Genomic DNA, 22,292 nt, shown 5'->3' on the forward strand with positions numbered 1-22,292 from the left:
GACAAAAGGCAGAAGCCAGATAGCATTTCCTAGCAGATTAAGGATTACTTTAGATACCGTAAGTTATTATATTTTATATCTCCTTTATATCAGAGTATAAAGTTTTTAACTGGCTAAGATCAAAGTTAATTTTCTATGGAAATAGAAAATAGGTAGGGTTTAAGAAGGTTATATCAATTCTGTAAGAAAACTCCATCCCCTCTGCACATCTTAATCATAATGAGTAAATCTGCAACCATATTGTATAACTTTCTCCCATTTTCCTCTTAGCAATTATCCTTTTTTTTTGGCGGGGGGGGGGGGGGCAGTGACTGGGAATTTAACTCTTGGCTCCCCAAACTTCATTTCTTCCTTTACAGATTGCCTTTCTCAGCTTACTCATAATTTCCTTTAGACTTTAACTTAGCTACATCCCTGGTCCTTTTTTATCTTGATACAGGATCTTGCTAAGTTGCTTAAGATCTCACTAAATTGCTGAGATCTACCTTGAACTTGGATCCTCTTGCCTTAGCCTCCAGCATCCCTGGGATTACAGGCATGCACCACCAAGCCTGGCAGCTATCAGACTCAGCTTAGCTAAGCATAGTGGTACACACCTGTAATCCCAATGACTCAGCAGTTTAGTCTGTCTCAAAATAAAAATATAAAATTAAAAATAAATTTTAAAAGTGTTGGAGATGGTGGAGCGCTCTTGGTTTAATTCCTGTTACTACAAAAAGATCCAGTTTAAATATAGCTTATTACATAGTCACAGATCATATTATACTCCTCCTTTCAGATTTGAAAGCAAAACGGAATAAAGTAGTATACACTTTCAAATAATGTTCTTTACACATTGTCACTTTCAAATTTCTCCAGTACTATTCATTCATTATGTCTTAATATCTACTTCTCAAATAGTATCCATCTGGCTCCTACTGTATTACACTGCAGCTGCCTTCTCAAATAATAATCATGCTTCAATTCCCTAACCCAATTATGTCTTTGATTTGCATTCTACCTTGTGATCACTGTAAAGTCCCATTTGAGAAACTTGCACAACTCTGGATATCTTCCTGTTTTTCTGTTATTTTCACCTCCTTTTCTGTCTTTGCACGTACTTTATATATATTTCCCTCAATTTTTGGTCCTCATCTTTTATTCTCCCATATCATCTCCCAGGCTTCCTTCATCATTTCAATAAATTATTGTTGGCCTCATACAGAGCTGCAAGATCTACATTTCTAGATTTAACAATTCCTAGGCTTGATTTCCAACTATTGCCAGACATTTTCACATGCCTATCCCAGTAGGAATCAAATATATATCCAAGATCACCTTCCAGACCTACTCCTTATGTTTCTTTCACAGTTGATGATATCACCATCTTCTCAATCACCAAGTATTCAAAATCAAGAGTCCAACTTAGGGTTGACTGACTCCAAGGAACAGATACTCTAAAGCCCATTTGAGAAAAAGGGGATTTAATGCAAGGACACATCTGTCAAAATCACTGGCATCCAGTGGAGGAAATGAAGCACTGTTGTGACCCCTCCTCAGGCATGGGATTGCAAAGCCCAAAACCAGGGCCACTCCTTCCTCTCTGGAGCAGTCTCTTGGCTCCCCAAACATATATTATTTCTTGACAGTCTAAATTTTATGGCTCAAATTCTTGAGAAAGAGTCTGCCCAGGTGTCTGGTCCAGGAACTGTTTCTTAAGGTGTCCAGTAGATGGGGGTCACAAGTATAGAATCGTGTTACAAATGCAGCTCCAGAAGTCAACTGGGGTTGTTGGGTGAGATCATGGGTTATAAAGCTGGCTATCTGCCTCTGCTTTATCAGACATTGGTAGAGGACTATTTCAGGTAAGTCAGTGTGGGTACAATGCTGGACATTTCTCTCACTCCTGTATCTATTCATTTAATACTTCTCCATTCTTCCTAGTTCACTCCTCAGTCAGCTTCGTGCCACTTCCTCCCTTCAGCCATTTCTTGTTTGTTTATCCAGGTGGGCAAAGGCCCTTTCTCTATTTAACTCCCACTTACTGCTTAACATTTCCTTTCTTGCCTTCTGTTACCATAACACTCAACATTCTGGCTTATTTTACTGCTAGTTATACTAAGGCTGGCTTTTTCCATGATTATACTTAAGGGTAGAGTTTATCTGATTAATTTTTTATCTTCACACATTCTGTATTTGTTCCAGCATTTGAAATACTAGCCAGATATTTTATCCAAATCAGAGGATGTTCACCTCCAGTGTTTACTATCCCCTTCTCAAAATTAAATACGCTAGTTCCGAAAAGTTACTATGTTAACACTGTAATTACCTACTTTCTTAAATATATCAAACTTTACTTGAATGAATGGGAGCAGGGGTTGCAGAGGACAGAAGAGTAGATTATATCATGGTGTCAAGAAATTACTGCTCCAATAACTAATTTTCAATTATTATTCAAAAACAGTGGGTGAAAATTTAGAATTTAAATTTCTTTTTTTTTAATATTTATTTTTTGTAGTTGGACACAGTATCTTTATTTTATTTTTATGTGGTGCTGAGGATCGAACCCAGGGCCTTGCACATGCTAGGCAAGTGCTCTACCACTGAGCAACAAACCCAGCCCTAGAATTTAAATTTCTTATTTTAATATGACTCCTTTTTACATGATGGTGTTTCTAGCTAAGAAATGGCAACTCAAAGTCCCCTAAAAGATGGAAAATTATATTCAAGAGCTTCTTTTAACTGCTTTCCAAAGGTAGAAAACCAAGAAATGTTTAGGATAATAGTTCCCAGCATTTGGTATATATCACTTGTGGAGCTTTTCAGCATGTATATATTTCCTGGAGATTTGTCTGATTTATTAAGTCTAAGGTGAAGTGGGCCTGGATATTGCTCTTTCTTAAATTCATTTCTGATTATGAATTAAAATGTTACAGGCGCAGAAAAGCATGCCTGTAATCCCAGTGGCTCAGCAGGCTGAGACAGGAGAATCAAAAGCCAGCCTCAGCAATGGCAAGGTGCTATGTAACTCAGTGAGACCCTGTATCTAAATAAAATACAAAATAGGGTTGGGGATGTGGCTCAGTGGTCCAGTACCCTTGAGTTCAATTCCTAGTACCCCCCCCCCAAAAAAAAGTTAGAGCTATTAGTCCAGGATATTTCTTTAAATTAGTACCTGTACACTTCTATTTTTTTTTTTTTGAGAGAGAATTTTTAATATTTATTTTTTAGTTTTTCGGTGGACACAACATCTTTATTTTATTTTTATGTGGTGCTGAGGATCGAACACAGCGCCCCGCGAATGCCAGGTGAGCGCACTACCGCTTGAGCCACATCCCCAGCCCTTACGTCTATTTTAACCACTTTCATGTGCACAATTTCTATAGGATTAGAATATAGAGAAAAGATGAATAATTATAGAGAAAAGATGATAAATACTACTATAATGGAAGTGATAGAAGCTCTGACTTTGGGGGAAAAAAAGTTTTCTAAAGTGTGTCTACCAAAATTATCCTGTGAAATTAAACATAAAACAAATACCATTTAAAAATAGTAAAAAAATCATTTATAAATGATCTATGATTTCCTTTTATAAAGTTTAAAACCTAGCAATACAGTAGGAATCTAATATAAAATTAATTCATTTAGAAAATAATAGTTTCTCAGAAAGATATTCAACATTCTAAAGACAGACTTTCAAAAAATTCTACAATACTTGACTTATAATTAAATCTTTCCTGCATTGCTTAACAAATATATTTAAAGGAGTTAATTAAATGATTCATGTGTTATCATGATTACCAGACAAACTAAAATACAAGCATATTATGATAAACAGTAAAATTATAAGGGATACTGTCTTCAAGCTCTCTTGGTCTATAATTAGTGAAAAGGAGAAGATAACAATGACTCAAGCAATATTAAAGTAAAATTATTTTAGCAAAGCAGATGTGATTTTAAAAAAAGCACAACCCCAGTCACTCCAATTTTACTGAATAATACTAAAAATAATAACTTTGTAGGCTAATTTATGCAAAGGCAAAATACTAATTATCATTATATTTGAAGAAATTTGACCATTCTTGCCCTCACAGAATTATGCCATGGCCATAGTCATTTTTTAAAAAGAAATTTTATCCATTAGAAGTTTGGATTAATGAAGATATAGATTAAACTAATCTTTCCATTTTGGCAAACCTCTTAAAGAGGCTTGAGTGTTTTAATTTTTTAAAATTTCTTCACATTCAAATTTCCTACTGAACTTAAGCTAAAACAAATTAGCTTAACATTAAACTTTATAGATTTTATTTAAACCCAGTACGTTAACTTAATACACATGCATAATTAGATTTTTTTTAACTAAATGACCAAACATTAAATTTGCATTATACAAATGTAGCATTTTATACTCTATTTAATTAAGTCATTTCCACTGGTGGCAATTTATTGTGAAAATAAATTGTGTGTGCTGGGAAATGGTGAAAATCTCTGAGTCTACAAAATTCACTGTTTTTATTACATTCTTCAATATGTTCCTATGACTTGGACCCCAAATAAATAAAATTGTGATTAAAGAAATCAAGATGAATGAACACATTAACTTTATTATATGTGTAGTTTAAAACTCAAAAACAAATAAGCCACAATTAATGCATGGAAGAAATGAGAAATTATGTCACTATGATGTTCTATCAGCATTATGGGAAATGACTTTGTGAAACAATAATAATTTAATGTTCAAAGATCAAGGGTGAAATAAATTAATATGTGGGAAAAGTGAGATGGAAAAGAGTGGTAGCAAATATGAGGATAAATACTGATTTTTCTCTTGGAAGATAAAGAAACAATATAAAACCATGACAACAACCCAAAATTGTGATTCAACTTAGAAAATTTAAGAACACAAAGCTTATATAAAATGTTTGATAAACTGAACTTTTGATAACCCAAAATGTTAACTGTAATTGAAGTTGATTTCTTCTTTTCCTTTTTTGAAGTGCTGTGGACAGCCAGTGCCTCAAGTTTGCTAGGCGAATTTCTTGAATCTTTATGCAATATAATGTATCAAATTTAGAAGCAAAGTGATTTCTAGTTTACACTATTTGTGTCCAGAAAATTCTTTTTAGAATATTTGTTTTAAAAAGTGTATAATAGTCATGAGAGGCTTATCAAAAATTTTCAAAACTCAGTATATATTCCTCATTTCCAATCCAAAAACTCAATAAGATATAAACTGAATCAAATTTCAAAACTGTTAAAAACACCAAATGTCTATTTAAAATACATTTTGAAAATATAGTCTCCAATAAATCAAAAACACCGACTCAACTGATCATTGGTTTAGAACCCAGAATATTGTGTTCTAAATGACAAAAATTTTTACAGTTTCCTAGTTTTTAAGAAAAAACAATTCTTTTGGTTTCATTAGAGAAGTTACCTCTAATGGAACATATAATTATAAAAACAGCACAGCTCTTACTCAGTAACTAAATTTTCACAGGTGGAAATATGAAAAATTTTTCCACCATAGTTTATGGTTTGATCTATGGAGCTTACAACACTTTAGGACTGATACTAGCATGGATTTTGTTTAAATTTTGAGCAGGAATGGGGCAGGGGAAGATTAGAAAATCCCACAGGCCAAAACAGAAGCACTACAAACTGACAGATTCTACTTCAATAAATGAAGGCAACTCTAAAATTCAAATAAAAATGGAATTAAGGAGGCTCTAACTTAAAAAATAATAAAACGAATCCACCCACCCAAGATAGTGCTACCATAGAATTAATTCATTCCTTAAAAAGCTGTGTATATAGTCTAGACATAAAAGCCCCCAAACAAAACAAGCACTGCAGTTATGAATGCAGCATCAGGTGCTTTTACTTCGGTGAATGAAAAGAATGGTCACAATTCAAATGAATGAGAATTTAATATGAATATATGCACCTTACCAGAGATGTTTATGCTTACTACCACAGATGTCTTAGCAATTCCACATTCCTCACAAAGTCAGTACAATTGTTGTAAAAAAATCAACTGTGGTTCTGAATATCCATTCACAGTTGACCTCAACAATGTATCTGATGTAGGAGACTGATTATCTGTGACAGGCAGAAGCATGTGGTGATCCTCAGTCCCAAGGGGAAGACTTAATGGTAGAGTCATATCAGAAGGCTTCACATCCATAGTTTCTGACAAAGGACTTTTTTGTATTGAATCTTGTTCACTCAAAGTATGATCCTCCATATTGGGATCCAGAGTTTTATCTGTACCTGAAATCGACGGGGAAAAAATTCACACAATCTTTTTTAAAAAACCCCAAATGCCTGAACTACACAAATCTACTTACTGGTCCCAGAACTGCACTAAACCTTCGAAGCTTTATGTTAGCATTTTCTCTTTTACTGATATACCTGCCTTATTTATACATACTCCATCTGGGTCTCAAGGCTAAGTTTAAGCACCAACTCCATTATAAAAATGGAACTAGTTATTCTAGATAAGAACAAACTTTTTTTCCATTTACTTCATTATACATTTGTAAAGTTTCACATACTGCCTTGTGGCATCTCTCTCTCACTGCTATATAACAGTCTACCTAGGTATGCCTTGAATCTTCAACTAGGCTGTAAATTCCTCAAATTTTACTCCAGTACCTTCTAAATACTGGAAAATAAAAAATTTGAGTGTTTTATTATTCTGTGAACTCAAGTTCAGACAATGGCACTTTCATTTATATTAAGAGGTCAGAAATTCTGCTTTACTCAGGGGGAAAACTTTCTACTACCTTTTTTTTTTTTTTTTCTTGTTTTGTATTGTTTATTTCTTTAGCGATACTGGGGGTTTGAACCTAGGAAAGTTCTACCACAGTCACATACACCCCCAACCCTTTTTATTTTGAGATGGATCTCACTAGGCTGCTGAGGCTGGCCTAGAAAGAACCCTCCCCTACCCATGTCCATTCTTTGAACTCTCTTCATTCCTAAAATCCCTAAAATTAGAACTTTCCTAATACCCCAGAAAAACTATATCACTTTTATATCTATTATGTCCTACATTTTCCATTTATTTATTAGATTTCTGGTCTTAGTTTTTAAGAACTGATATCTAATTTAAGCTGTTAAAATGTACACTCAACATTTTAACGAAACGCAGCAATGGGAGAACAACAAATTTTTTAAATATACAAGTACTTACCAGAATGGACTTTTGTTTTGTGCTTCTTTAAATTTTTAATATCTGTGTAAGAATTTCCACATAATTCACAGATAAATGGTCTTTCTCCTAAAAAGCAAGTTAAAACTTTAATATTCACAAAGCTGTTGAGACAAAAACATCAATATTTATGAATATAAGGCAAAAATCATTATACTTTTTAAATTTGGTTTTAATCTACCATTTTAATCGCTTGGTTATAATATACTGAAATGAGAAATTCTATACACATAGGCATTCCTGTACTTCATAGTATATCCCTATTTCAGAAAAATTTGAGTATTTTTTTTCATTATCTGAAATTTGTTTACAAACCAGAAAGTAACCTACTCTTTTACTTCTATCATTTAGGTACTTATTGAGTGTCAATTTATGCCAGACCCTGGCTAAAAGAGCTAGAGAAAACAATGTAATTATGGTTTCTGCTCTCAGCTTATAAATTAGAAAATTCTTAAATAATGACAATAGGGTACAATATTATAATTCTCTTTTTTCCCTTTTTTGTGGTTCTGGGGATAGAATCCAGGGCCTTGCACACATTAAGCAAGTACTCTATCCCTGAGCCACATCCCCAGCTCTGTAATTCTTTTGAAATAAGAGCGATTCAGTGCTTCACACTATAAACCAAGAAACATGAGAATACAGAAGTTGCCAATAAATTTATTAAATCTCTACTAGATATTCACACTAATCTACTTAGGAATTATGAGGAAGAATCCTTTAAAATAGTATACTTTAAAAGTGGTATTTCCTTTGTTTTAAATATTTTCTTTATATGCTTTTGTACTACTTTTTACAATAAAAATTTCAATGTTTAAATTTATTCCTAAATCTTGCATACAGAAACAGTTTAATAAGCAAATCTGATATGTTCTTAATATTATTGATTCCTTTTTGTTTCTTGGTACATTTGTGTGATTTAATTCAAATCCTATTGATTTCTGGCATATTTCTTGGAAAATCTTTAAAATTCCTGACCAAATTTAAGTCATATTTTAAACAAAAAAATGCAATTAAAATGTTGATATTCATACATTAAAATATTGTTATAGGTAAATTATGACTAGATACCATATAGTTCATAATGGTTTAAAAGCCAAGGTTTACATTAAAAGAAATTAAGAGAGAACAAAAAATAATACGTTCTCCCTAAACACAGACCTGTATGGGATCGAAAGTGTTTGTTGAGCTCTCCTGAGGAAATAAAACTTTTCCCACAAATACCACATATGTATGGTTTTTCACCTAGATGGAAAATAAAAGATAGCGAAGTGGTGTACTATAACCAACATAATATTTTTCAATTACAAATAATCTAAAGTAAGCTTTCTAAAATATTTAAATTAAAACCTATGTTGTATTTTAGAGGTATTTTCAGTGATCCAACTTATATGAATTATTAATAATCATTTTATACTGTTCTTATAACCTGATACTTTTCATATACTGAAACTTTATTCCTAAAAATGTCCCTTCTGGTAGAGATGAACTGGGCAAGTAGATTTTTAGGTGATTAAGATTATGTAAATTCATGAATCCATATTTTAGATCTTGCATCTATTATATTATTCAAGGAGAATAAAGCACTTAAGGACGATTCTCTTTTAAAACATACCTTACCAAAAAATGAGACTCAAATCAATAGTATGCTTCAAGACTGATAATATGCTGCATTATCTGTTTAAGTTACAAATCTCAGAATGTCTGTGTAAGAAAAGTCTTAAGAAGTTTAAATTCTGCACCACCTAAACCTATTCCTACCTCTTAACTTCCCTCCACAATTTACCCAAAGGAAATAAATTCTCAAGAGGCTTAGGATGTTTTCTAAAGTTATAAAACATGTCTTAATTCAAGTTTATGTAAGTATCAAAATTACCTCACTGATTTTAATGTGTGTTACATGATAAAAAATTTCATCCACCTGTATTATTCTAGAAAATGTGTCAGATTTTATATCTAATATTTAGGTGAAAATCACAATAGCTTCAAGAAGTATGAACAGTTATCTAACTATAAAATCTATAATCTTCCTTCTATAAAGGGCCAATTCCCCTTTTTCTTTTATGTACAACTTTCCTTATTTTAGGTAATCTCTGTGTTAAACTCTTACCTGTATGTTTTCGAGAATGAGTGATAAGAGAACTAGAGACAGCAAATGCCTTCCCACAGGTGTCACACACATATGGCTTTTCTCCAGTATGCCTACGGACATGATAGGTCAGAGTGCTGGCCTGGGCAAATCTCTGTCCACATCTATCACAAACATATGGCTTCTCTCCACTATGCTTCCTGTTGGTAAATAAATATACAATTGTATTCTGTTAAGTAAAACAATTTAGAGGTAAAACTATACAGCAGTCATTTTGCAAATAATATTTCACAGAGTATTTTATTTCAAATTAAAATCAATAGTTGTTTCAATGTAAAACACTGCCAAAATTAAATGTTAAATAAAATTATTAAAACATTAGTTCTGAGAGCCAGGAAGTTTTGCTATCATCTTTACATGGTTGCCAGTGAGTTCCTAATACTGCAATTATTTTTATTGGTCCGTTCACTCATTTGTCAAAATTCCTTCCTCAAGTCACCAGCACATCCTCATCCATCCTTGCTCCCAGCTGGCATCTTGCCTCCTATATTGTTTTGTTTTCCTTCTGGAAACAAATATGAGGATGACAGTTCATCTGAATCCAGAGAAACTATTTGTACAGTACTTGAGATCCTACTCAACGGCATCACTCCTACAATATACCCCATCCTATACCATCCATCCCTGCCACTGGATCACAGCATACAAACAGTATGTCTTCCCTCTTAAAACAAAAACAAACCTGACCCAGCTTATTCCTCCATTTATCTGTTCCCTTTTACCAAAAATTTGAGTCTCTAAAACTTTTATTTCCATTTCTTCTCTACTCACTTCCTTCTCTACTAACCTCTGCTAACAAGGCTTTTGTTATGAGAATTGCTTACCTTCCTTTTCACTAAATTCAAGTAAATTCTTAAATCTTCATCTCCCTATCACCAGAATTTAGGAGGTGATTATGCCCTTCTGGAATAATTGTCTTCATTTGAATACCAGGGCAGCCCATTTTCCTTTTACACTGGCCCTTCTTTTCTATTGACTACCTCTGCTGGTTTTTGCACATATCCCAGATCTAAGAGCTCCCTAGAGTACTTCAGGATTTAGTCTTCCCACCTTTTTCTATCCACATTCATTCTCTTGGTGACCACAGACTGATGACTACCGAATTTGTCTCCTAAGCTCCAGACTTAGATAACTAATTGTCTATGGCACATCTCTTGTCAGATGTGTAGTAGTCATTTCAAATTTAAAATGTTCAGAACTGTACTTCTAGACTCTTGAACTCCTTCTTAAACAGCTCTCTCTATAACCCTCCTCCATTAACGTCAGCTCCATCCTTTCAGATCCTCAGGCCCCAAACCTTGAAATCACCTTTGACTCTTCTTACAGATCCTGTATCCAAGCTGTCAACAAATTCTGTTAGTTCTATTTCTAAAATGTCTGGTACCCATCCCCTTGCCTATTATGACCCTGTCCTAAGTCATAATCCCTTCACTTGAATTTTATGAACAGATTCCTAACTGGTCACCCTGCTTCCACTCTTGCAATCCTACAGTCTTTTCCTACTACAGCAGCCTGAATGATCCTCTTAAAATGCAAGTCATATCACTTGTTTCTCAATCTCAAGAGGTAAAGCTCTGCAATGGCTTATGGGGTTGGGGGGAACTATACCATCCAATCACCATATCACCCTGACCTTATTTCCTAGTTTTTACCCCTTCTTATTACCCTTCAACTACCACATTTTCTGGATTGTGCTAAGAATACTGAAGGCTGGAACCACTACTGTCCTGAATTTTAATATAGCAGTATATTCATAAGATTATGGTGATTAACAAACAAGTCATTTTTTGTTTGTATTACCTTGCATGAATCTTGAGATTGCTAGAAGTTGCAAATTGTAAATTGCACGCATCACATTTATAGGGTTTTTCCTCACCATGATGCATGCGACTATGGAAGACTAGCTGGCATTTCTGAGCAAATCCTTTATCACATAATTCACATTTGTATGGCCTCTCACCTGAAGGAGCAAATAAATATGTTAAGAAGGAAAAATTCTGTTTTAATTGCTAAAGTCATTTAAGTTTTCAAAAGTGTTCATCAACAGTACTAGTTTTGGTATTTAGAAAATGTTAACTGCTGGGCTGGGGATGTGGCTGAAGCGATAGCGCGCTCGCCTGGGATGCATGCGGACCGGGTTCGATCCTCAGCACCACATACAAAACAAAGATGTTGTGTCCGCCGAAAACTAAAAAATAAATATTAAAATTCTCTCTCTTTCTCTCTCTCTCTCTCAAAAAAAAAAAAAAAAAAAAAGTAAAGAGGACCTCTTTCCAGACTATTGAAAATATTGGTAGAATAAAAGAAATTAATGTTTCTCATTATAATTCATAATAGTGAAAGGTGATTAATAAGAGAAATATATATTGTATATAAAAAAAGCATAAATGTAAGTGTACCAATGGTGCTCATACTTTGCCACCAGAAATAGAACAAGCAAAATAAGGTAAAGGTAGAAACTGAGGAAAGAGTGTATATATAATTCTTTTTTTTTTTTTCCCTTCTGCACCCGGGATTGAACTCAGGGGTACTCAACCACTGAGCCACATACCCAGCCCTATTTTGCTATTTTGTATTTATTTAGGGACAGGGTCTCACTGAGTTGCTAAGTGCCTTGCCATTGCTGAGGCTGGCTTTGAACTTGTGATCCTCATGTCTCAGCCTTCCAAGCAGCAGGGATTATAGACATGCACCACTGTGCCCATCTAAGAATGTATTCATGATTCTTTTTTTTTTCTTTTTTTAGTTGTAGTTGGATACAATATCTTTAATTAATTAATTGGTTTTTTTTATATGGTGCTGAGGATTGAACCCAGGGCCTCGCCCGTGATAGGCAAGTTCTCTACTGCTGAGCCACAACCCCAGCCCCTGTATATATGATTCTAATAAACATGTTCAGAAGTCAACAAAGGAGCACATAATATGAGTGGTTGGTAATATGTGAAAATTGGCTTAAGTTAAGATTATATTTTCTCTTACCAGCTGTAATCCTGTCTCTGTTGAATACTCAGCAAGCTAGGACCACGTTTATGTTTGAGAAAAAAGGGAATAAGGAACTAGCACCTTAGGATTTAAAATGTCAATTACAATAAAACAACCATTAAATACTTGCTTATAATTACAAATAGCTTTCCAACAGTTTAACATTGCTAAATACTTCTATGAATAAAAGAACATGGCAAATTTTGATCATAAGTGGAAAATACTGTATGCTAACATGCTGCCTATAAAAATACTATTTTAGGTCAGGGTATAGATATTTCAGTGGTAGGCTGTATCCTTAGAATGTTAAAGGTTCTGGGTTCATTGCCCAGCATCCCCCACCCAAATCCTTGTAGCTATAGTATTAAAAAAAAAAGTCATCCTGGTGCAGTAGCACACTATACAGTGAATAGGAGGCTGAGGCAAGAGGATCACAAGTTTAAGGCCAATCTCATGAACTTAGCAAAACCCTGTCATAAACAATGAAAAAGGACTGGGGATGTAGCTCAATGGTAAAGCACCTATGATTTCAATTGCCAGTACCAAAACAAAAACAAAAAACCACACACACACACACACACACAAACAACAATCCAACAACAAAAAAAAAAAAACAAAGAGTTGAATATTCCCATAGTCAACCAGTCTTACCTGTATGAGTTCTTACATGCGTTTTCAGCTGATTACACTGGGTAAACGCCTTTCCACACAAGTGGCAAACATAAGGTTTCACTCCTTTGTGTATTCTCATGTGCCTTCTCAAGCTGCTGGCTTCAGAAAACACTTTCCCACATGTGTTACATGTTGGCTTGGCCTTGGAATACCTCTGATCCAGCTCTTCCCCAGAGTTCTCCAGCTCATAAGGACTCTTGATACTGGCTATATTAGACATAGAGTGTTCTTTCAGAGCACAATTTGGCTGTGATTTTCCACGCTTCCGTTTCACTCTAACAGTTTGTACAATATCTTGTGCAGGAAAAGTATTCTCCACAACTGATGTTAACTCGAGTTCTGAACTGTTTGTCTGTGCAACTTGTTCGACTACAGGTGTGGACAACTTATTTGCATCTAGAAATAATTCAACAGATGTATTCTCTAAAATGTCACTGGGATATTGCACTGTTTTATTCTGCCCTGTTTTCTGGGAGTTGAAAGTTTTTTTCTTCTTTTTAGTTTGAGAAGACTTCTTTGCTAAGGCTCCTCGTTTAGAATTTGCCTGAACTAAATCTGTAGATACTTCTGACTTTTCCCGATTGTTATAATCTCGAAGAGTAAGAAGACAAGTCTGTTGATTCAATTCAATGTTTCCGGTGATACTAGATATCTCCGTAGAAGACGGATTAGCAATAAAAGCAAAATCTTCCATCTTTATTTTACATTTAGTTACTACCTCTTCCACTTTGAGATAATCAGCAGCCTGATGAATTTCTTTAACATTCCAACTGTAAGGAAACAAGGCTAAATGACAATATTCTGATCAAAGAAAAACTGTTTTTGAAACAGAGCTACACATATTTTAAAGACCAAATGAAACAGAATACTGAAAAAGGTATAACTTAACAACAAATTTACACAATTTAATTCATTCAAAATAATGTTTAGGCAAAGATCTTCAATTTTACAAAATATGAAAAGATGGAAAATAATGGCTACAGCTGCAGGTGGACCACTATAGGAAAACAATGTTTAATTATCTGGTTGCTTTTAAAAATCCGTGGAAACAAAAATAGTTGTTGGCAACTCCCTGCTTCCTCTCATTCATTCTGAAGTCTCTTCAGATAGCAACCCAACTTTTCTTAATTGGCAACAGGAAGAGTCTAATGAAACTTGTCTTCAACTAGTCTGCCCTGCTCCTCTGGGAGACTTTTAACTGCTTCTAAAACTTCACTGTGTATGTGACTCACCCAGGAATTGTGTTAAATAAAGGTTCAAATTCAGGAAGTCTTTACAGAGCCTGACATTCTACATTTCTAATATATTCCCTGGTGATGTCAATTCTTCAGGTCTATGGATCATAGCCGAGAAGAACAATGTTTTAGAATGCATTAAGCTCCCTCTAGCAACTTTCCCACACTTTTGGTGATACTCAGAATCTAAGTTGGCTTTACAGTTTGTCATGTTAGAGTTATATAGAAAGACAAGTCACTCTGTTCAGCATTCTAATTAATACTGAGCATCTAACATGAGTGATACTGAGAGAGATATTAAGAAATATCAAATAGTCCCTGCCTACCACAAGTTTACAATATAGAGAAAAATCATTAGATTTGGCTGGTAGTACTAACAAATTAATTTGGGTGAGTCTGCACCTTTGGAAACTCCAATTTTCTAGCTATAAAATTAAGAAAGTTTGTGTTATCAATACTAAAAATATGACCAAAAGGTCATACTGAGTATAGACACAAACAGACCACCTTCAAATAACTTTCCTTACTTGTCATTTCTCTCCTAAATTATTTGGTCCTCTAAGATAAGTTCTAATTTTAATTGTAGCTAATAATACTAATATAGTGCTGGTAATATTATTACTTTTAGGACTAAAATTTTAATTTTAATTAAAAAAATAACATCATGAACCTCTAGGATATCTACAAGCATTCTACAGTACCTGCAAATCTCTACCTATTTCTCATCATCTTCCAATTAAACCTGCCTTGTTTTCTCTTATTCAATCTAGCATTAAAAAAGTCTTTTAAAAATTTGTGTTTTATTGCAAATAATCATTTTTCAGTTCATTACAGATTAAGTAGATTTTCAGGCTAATTTGTAAACCTAACTTCCAGCTTAGAATATTTTATTCTCTCAGAAAATCCATCCCACATTCTTAAACAGATTACAAATAAATTTTTGGTATAGTCTCAGTCTTTCCCCTAGATAAGAAAATATTACCTAAGATATTCTTTTCTTATTGGCCATTGCTATAATTTTAAAATATATAATGACTCTTTGTAATCATGTTAATTCTCTACTTGCAAAATAGCACAAATGCCCCAAATATAATTATATTCACTTTTTATCCAATTTTTTTCTTATGGGTATACAGCATTATCAGTATCTAAAAACATCTTTCAGCATTTTTATTGACTTTATAATGTGTTACTAAAAGTACAATTAATGAGAGACACTACTAGGATAAAAATCAAACTTCCTGTACCACTTATTATACTTAACTAAAACAGATCTTGTGGTCTTAAATTAATATGCTCTGTGTTGCATAAAATGAACCAAACAACCAGGTGAGGTAGCCTTAAAGGCCTATAAAACTAGCATTAAGACACATTAATTGTTCAATACTGAAACAGTGATTTATACAAACTATTTGTTTATTTCATAGTCTATAATCTCAGCAACAGTTAAGAGAGCCAGTCAGCATTTGTTTATTTCAATAACTGATCTTTTGCTTTTGTTTACAAACACGAAATTACAACATCCAGACTTCTATCATTTTTTAATCATTGAAGGTCATCTAATTACTTATTGCCAGGTATATGGCCAAATACTTTACAGAATTGGTTCACTTAATCCTCAGAAGGTGCCTATGAAATCTTTTATAATTCTCATTGTACATACAAATGAAAAATTAGGGGCTAGGGTATAGGTTAGTGGTAGAGCGCTTGTCTAACATGCATGAGGCACTGGGTTCAATCCCCAGCACTAGTGAAAGAAAGGAAAAAAAGGAAAAGAAAAGTCAGAGTTCCAAAGAAACTATGTAACTTGTCCAAGATTACAGAGTGTTAGAACTAAGATTCCAAGATTTGACCAAGACAATTTGGCTCCTGAGCCCACTTGATTTTCTATTACTCTGTTTAGGTTTTGTTTGTTTCTGGCACTAGGGATTGAACCCAGGGACAATCTTCCACTAAACCATATGTCCCAGCCCTTTTTTGTTTGAGTCAGGATATCAAACTTGGATCCTGATGCCTCAGCCTTGTAATCTGAGATTACAGGTACTACATACCACCATGTCTTTTTTCTTAATAACTAAATTTTATTCAGTTATTTCTATTTTGGTATAAATCTTCTCTTACACTCCTGGCTGGGCTCAAACAATTAGTTCCCCAGCTCACCAGGAAAGATAGGCATCGAAAAAAGACTGAACAAAACTCCTGGCTCTTCTTCACATTGCTTCTTTGCATGAAGGTACAAAGAAAGATGCTCTGCAGTGAGTTCAAATCAAGTTAAGATCTTTTCCTGCATAGTTAACCAAGAAAAAGAAACCATTAAGTTAAAGGTCAACCAAAAATCACTGGTATGTGGTTATTTTCTATCTAGTATTCTAAAATCTTAGATCAGAGGTACCTGCACAATCAACTATTTAGCAAATTTAAGTAATTTATTATGTGAGATTAATCTATGACACTGTTTTGCTCCTTTAATCAAACAGAACTGATTCACTTAAAAATTCCATTTTACCAAAATTTAAAATAATTCCAAAACAGCATGAAAAGTTTCCTTTTCAAAAGGATGAAGCAGCATCTTGATTCTTACTTTTTAAAGAAGTATAGTTCCATAATAAACTGCAATATAAAAGGGAAGAATTTTACTTAATGTGTACATGTAAATATCTATACAGACCTTCAGGAAAAGAATAAATATATATTAAAAAGTTATAGTGGTTATTAGTGGGTGGCAAAATTTCAGGTATTTCCTTTTTTCTTTCTAATTTTTCTCTGAAAAATGTGGAATCAGAATGTGGGTGGGGAGTATAGAAGAAAAAAGAAATTAATGTTATTCGTTATTAGAATAAACTAATGTTTATTGGGGCTTCAAGTAAATTCTCATGTGATCTTCACAACAATATCAAAGTAGTTATTTCTCATTTTTACAGATGGGGAAATTGAAGCCCAGGGAAGTTACAACTTGGTCAAGGAGACACTGATTGGCTGGCAAAATCTCATTCTAAAGCCCATAAATCTATGTCAGAAGATTATGAATAGTCTTGACTAAGCCTGGGGATGTGGCTCAGTGGTAGAGTTCTTGCCTAGCATGTCTTAGGCCCTGGGTTCAATCCCCAGGATTATCAAGAGATTGGGGGGGAAACGGAGAATAGTCTACTTATATTCTTCTACCACTTTCACAAGTGGTAGCAGTAGGAAAACAGCAATAATATCATCAGTTTCTCTTTGCTTTATCTTCTCCCCCTTTTCTCCTCCTACTACTAAATGTATTGCTATTGATTTTAATTATCTGGTTCATTATGTAGAGAAGACACACAGTACCTATGTTGTCAGGTCCCTCAGAACCTATTGGTATATGCAGTGACAGCAGTAAGCATTTTAGAGAAGCATGCTAGCACCAACCTGATTTAAGCATTAATACGGTGGGTTAATGTTAAGAGATAACAGAGTTACTGCCATCTAGGCTCCAGCAAAGCAATTTTCCCGAATCAGGATCAGGAAGCTATCCTGCACACTGCTATTTATGGTTGGCAATGGAAGCACTACTGTATGAGCCCAGAAGTTCTTCCTTCTTCCCCCATCTATACTCCAGATACCTTAAGAAGTAGGAGATGGAAGAAGGGAGAAAGAACAACAGAAGGATATAAAGATCAAAAAGCAAAGGGAAACTGGAATTTACTGTTTAAATTTTGCATTTACAAAGCTGAAATCACAGCCTTTGTTGTGGTTGACAAATATGCTAAATTTTTGTTTTTTGTGCTTATCAAATACTTGTTAATCCCAAGTCAGTGACACTGACTTCTTTATTAAAAGAAAAACATTGTGTGCATAAACATTTGAAGAATGAATGAAGAGACCAAATAGAAAAAATACAAATGACTTGAGCTCTAAAGACTACTGAGCAGCTTTTATAATTGAAAATAAAATGTGTACTTTACCTGTCAAGATTTAAAGTTCCTGTGTATATAAACTCCAACAATTTCTGAAATCCATCAGCTTTCACCTGACTCTGATCAAGAAAAACATTGTTTTCAGAAGTGCTTCTGTAGATTGCACCAAAATACTCACTAAAGGAAGCAAGCACATTCCTATGGGCTTTAAACTGGAATTCCCCAATCACTATGGTGCAGTCACAAAGAAAACCTGCTTCCCGTTGTTTGTTCAGTCTCTCTAAAAGGTGCTCACAGTGGTGTGAATACTGCATTTTGATATCAGAATGGGATTTTACCCTTGATCTAAAAGACAAAGGAAAAAAGTAATCAATAACCACAAATTTTCATCAAAGGTTCACTCATTTGAGGGGAGAAGGGACAGAGGACAAAATTTAAAGAAAAAAAGGTCTTATTTTATCTCCTCTGAAAAGACTTTATCAAACCTGTCCAGTTAAAAATGCTGAGAGGCAGTTAGAGGACAGCTAGGGCAACTTAATGAGACCCAAAATAAAAAATGAAAAAGGACTGGGGATGTCAGCCAGTGGTAAAACGACCCGGATTCAATCCCAGCAACAAAAAGGAAAAAAAAAAAAAAACCTGATAAATGATTTTGTTTTGCCTTGGACACTAACACAATCCTTACACATAACAACAAATGACTGTGATGAACGTGAATGAAAATACTGCACAAACTGCAAAAAATAAAAATAAAAACCCGCACAATTTCAAGGTTTTACATCAGTTGAACCCTCAAACTTTCACTCAGTAAATGGTTAACGGGAAAAAAATCACAAACTATCAAGAAACAACTCCTTGGGACAGATGGGAAGAAAAATACTTTTTAAAAAAATTCCCCTCAAATCACCAAAACCTGTTAGCTTACACGGTGCAGTTTCTCCAAAGCGCGAGGCGCGTGCCCGAGGGGCGGGGAATGCATAGGGCCAAGGGTTGTCAAAGGTTCTGTCACTCGCCCCAGGAGGCCACACCCCTCCCCTCCTACTCCCTCCCGCCTGGCAGCTTCTGAGAGTGACAACCGAAGCCGGTTCTTCCTCGGCCTCCACTGCCCTGCCCTCCGCCCGGTTCCCACTCCCGCGAAATCCCACAGCTGAGACGGGCCAAGGCCACCACGGGGGCTGCTTCGCACAGCATTCCACCTTCGCCCCGACGAGCGCTAGAACTCCAAGAAGCCTGCCCTCCCATGGCCCAGGGTCTGGAGAGAGCAGTGACGGGGGTCTAGGGTGAAGTGGGCACTCACCGACGGCCACCCAGGGGGAACAGTTTCTTCACTGTCTCTCCGCCATCTTGGGAGGACGTCACCGCGCCACGCTCCGCCTCTCCCTTCTTCCTCCACGGCAGCGTCACATCCGGCTCCGTAGTCCCGTGGTAACTCGGGAGGCTCTAGTGCCGTGGAGGTCCCACACAGGCCAAGGCCGACAAGCTGGCCCGTAGAACCCTGACTCCCCAGCATGCCAGGCGTCCCCGAAACAGCAGGCACCGGGGATGCGAGACCTAAAGGCTGGTGCACAGTGCCGCACCCTTCTTCCTCATGCTGAGCTCTCTGGCCGACAGTCAGCCTGTATCGGTCAGCCCGACTCTGGACCGAGGCCGGGCAGCCTGCACCGCCAGTCTCTCGGGAGACCACGCTGCGCACTGCATGCTGGGGCTTGTAGTTGCTTGTCTTCTCCCGTCATCCTCCCTCCCGGCCCAGCCAGTGGAAACTGCTGCTTTATGTACTCTGGCTCTCGGCCGTGGGGGCTGTTAACGCAGAGGGCGAGCACCCCCTTCCCTTTTACGTACCCGAAGTCTCTTGGGACCCCCTGGGTTTTGTTTGTGCCAGCCAACTATAGCTCTGTTTCCAAGATGCCTTACCTGGTGAAAGAAGTCTGATACGCACGAAAGCAAACCAAAGCAGTAGAACACACTGGGCATGCGCAGCATCAGAGGAAGGTGGGCTTTATACCGGAAAAGGTTTTCCAATGTCTAGACCCGAGTAATTTTAATACAATTATTTACTTCGAGTTTGGGGTTAGTACAGTTAGGGAAAAGGCTATCAATTATGTCTGCAATATACAGAAGTATCAAACAATAAAATGAGCCTTACTGATGTGTTTGGGTGGATTTTTTCCTATTACCTGTGGACATCATGAATCTCAAAACTACAACTTAAATATTTTATCTTGTGGTACAGTGCTTGCCTCGCATGTGTGAGGCACTGGGTTCAATTCTCAGCACTATGTGTAATCAAATAAATAAAGGTCCATCAATAACTAATAAAAGATTTTTTAAAAAAAAATTCTGTGTCAGCCCTCGCTGTTATGCATGCCTGTAATCACAGCGGCTTGGAAGGCTAACGCAGGAGGATCTGAGGTCAAAGCCAGCCTCGGCAATTTAGCGAGGCCCTTAGCAACTAGGTGAGACCCTGCCTCAAAATTTTTAAAAAGAGCTGGGGATGTGGCTCGGTGGTTAAGCATCCCTGGATTCAGTCCCCAATACCCCCACCAATAAAAAGACTTTAAGGAATTTAACCTATGACTTTATTTTGAAGGTTAATCTCAACTTGAATTATTTCCTCTTCTTTCCGTGAGATTTTTTCTACTAGCTTCTTCCTGCTCTATGGATTTCCTCTTGTATGAATCAAATTTGTGAATAAAACCACAGCCGTTATGTAAGGAAAAAAAAAATCTTAAGACTGGTTCTGTCTTAATTATATCTTTTTTCTTGATTCCATTAGGAAGGGGTCAGAACCATTTTCCATAATTTATTGAGAAATAATTATAAACTTAATATGACACTATATATAGTACAAATTCAATTTTTTAGAATCTGGGGAAGTTCTTTCACGTGGCAAATCTCCTAGTAAAACATTTGGTGAATGAATCAAATAACGCCAAACTGAGAAGTTCAGATTCTCAAAAGTTCTGCAGAGTTGTTATTAAAATCACATGCATGGAAAAAGTGGATAGTTAATTATCATCTTTGGTTTGTTACTGATTTTTTTTTTTTTTTTAAAGAAAAAAAACCTAAGCTGGCTGCTGTTTCCGCCCGGTTTCGAACCGGGGACCTTTCGCGTGTTAGGCGAACGTGATAACCACTACACTACGGAAACCGAGTTGCTGGGAGGTTTCCTCAAAGTCCCTGATGTCTGTGTGGCAACATGCAGTTTGACCTAAAGGAAAGGAAATTGTTTTAATATTTAATGGACAACAATATGTATATATAAAATAACAATCACCCAGAAAATTAAATCACATTTTCAATTGAACAGTACTCAAAGTATTTCGAAAGTTCGAATTTGAGTTGATTTTCTTGCAGAGCTCCCGGTACCGCTGTAAAACCCAGGCACCCGCTAATTGCCAGTTCTTTGGGCACACTTAAAAACCCATCCCCACCCTTCCAGCGCGTCAAGCTGTTCAGAATCCCGGACACGTCCTGGGGCTTTCTTTTTGGGAATGCGATCCCTGAGCGGATACCCAGGTTCCAAAGCCCGCAACGGGTCGCTCCTCCGACCCGCAATGCTCTTAGTCAGCCAGCGACAAAGCAAACCTTTGGGCCTCGTGGAAGAACGTGTAAATAACGTTTTAATTTCCTTTTAGCGCTCCTGAAGACCAACCAGAGTTTCTCATTTGTGTACTTGTTTTAAAATTCCCTAAAGGGTGTGCCAAACCAGACACCAAGTACTTTGTTTTTGAATACGCAATGTACTTTTTTTCTCCATATGACCTGCCTATGAACCTCACTTAAACTACAAAGAGGCAGACACACGCTTATGCCTAAAAATCAAGAAAAAGACCAAGCTTCCAAAAACCGAGGGATAAAATGCGAAGACATTGCTATTTAAACCAAACCAAAAAAAAAAAAAAAAAAAAAAAAAAGGAGGAGGAGGTGTTTTGTTGTTTGGTTTTTGGAGGGGAACACTGTAGAGATTGGACCCACGGGCGCTCTATCACTGAACTACACCCCCAGCCCTTTTTATTGACAGGGCCTTGCTAATTTGCTCAGGCTGGTTTCGAACTTCTGCGATCCTCCTCCTCAGGCTCCGAAAAGGAACTTCAGGCGACCGCATCCGCAACCCGCTGGATAATTTGTTTTAATTGCGTACATTTTTAGAAATCCCAGGCAAGAAATTCAAGGGAGCA

At 36.0% G+C, this 22,292-nt stretch overlaps 1 protein-coding gene and 1 non-coding gene across 6 annotated transcripts; both read right to left on the reverse strand.

Moving 5' to 3' along the window:
* Nucleotides 1-5,890: 5,890 nt before the first annotated feature.
* Mynn (myoneurin) lies at nt 5,891-20,079 on the reverse strand. 5 transcript variants are annotated; one of them, XM_076868242.2, is made up of 8 exons: nt 19,412-20,079; nt 18,163-18,459; nt 12,978-13,768; nt 11,145-11,304; nt 9,306-9,484; nt 8,357-8,440; nt 7,178-7,264; nt 5,891-6,252 (listed from the first exon to the last, which is right to left on the reverse strand). In XM_076868242.2, the coding sequence occupies exons 2-8, from the start codon at nt 18,426-18,428 to the stop codon at nt 5,990-5,992; spliced, it is 1,830 nt and encodes a 609-aa protein (XP_076724357.1). In that variant the 5' UTR covers nt 18,429-18,459; nt 19,412-20,079; the 3' UTR covers nt 5,891-5,989. The 5 variants fall into 5 exon arrangements, with proteins under 5 accessions (XP_076724357.1, XP_076724356.1, XP_076724359.1 ...); XM_076868241.2 differs by having other exon boundaries at nt 18,163-18,233; nt 19,412-19,813; XM_076868244.2 differs by lacking the exon at nt 8,357-8,440.
* Nucleotides 20,080-21,189: 1,110 nt separating this feature from the next.
* Trnav-aac (transfer RNA valine (anticodon AAC)) lies at nt 21,190-21,262 on the reverse strand. Its single transcript has one exon. It is a non-coding gene; the product is annotated as a tRNA-Val (tRNA).
* Nucleotides 21,263-22,292: the final 1,030 nt, after the last annotated feature.

Source organism: Callospermophilus lateralis, chromosome 10, assembly GCF_048772815.1.
Source record: "Callospermophilus lateralis isolate mCalLat2 chromosome 10, mCalLat2.hap1, whole genome shotgun sequence".
Lineage (NCBI taxonomy): Eukaryota > Metazoa > Chordata > Mammalia > Rodentia > Sciuridae > Callospermophilus > Callospermophilus lateralis.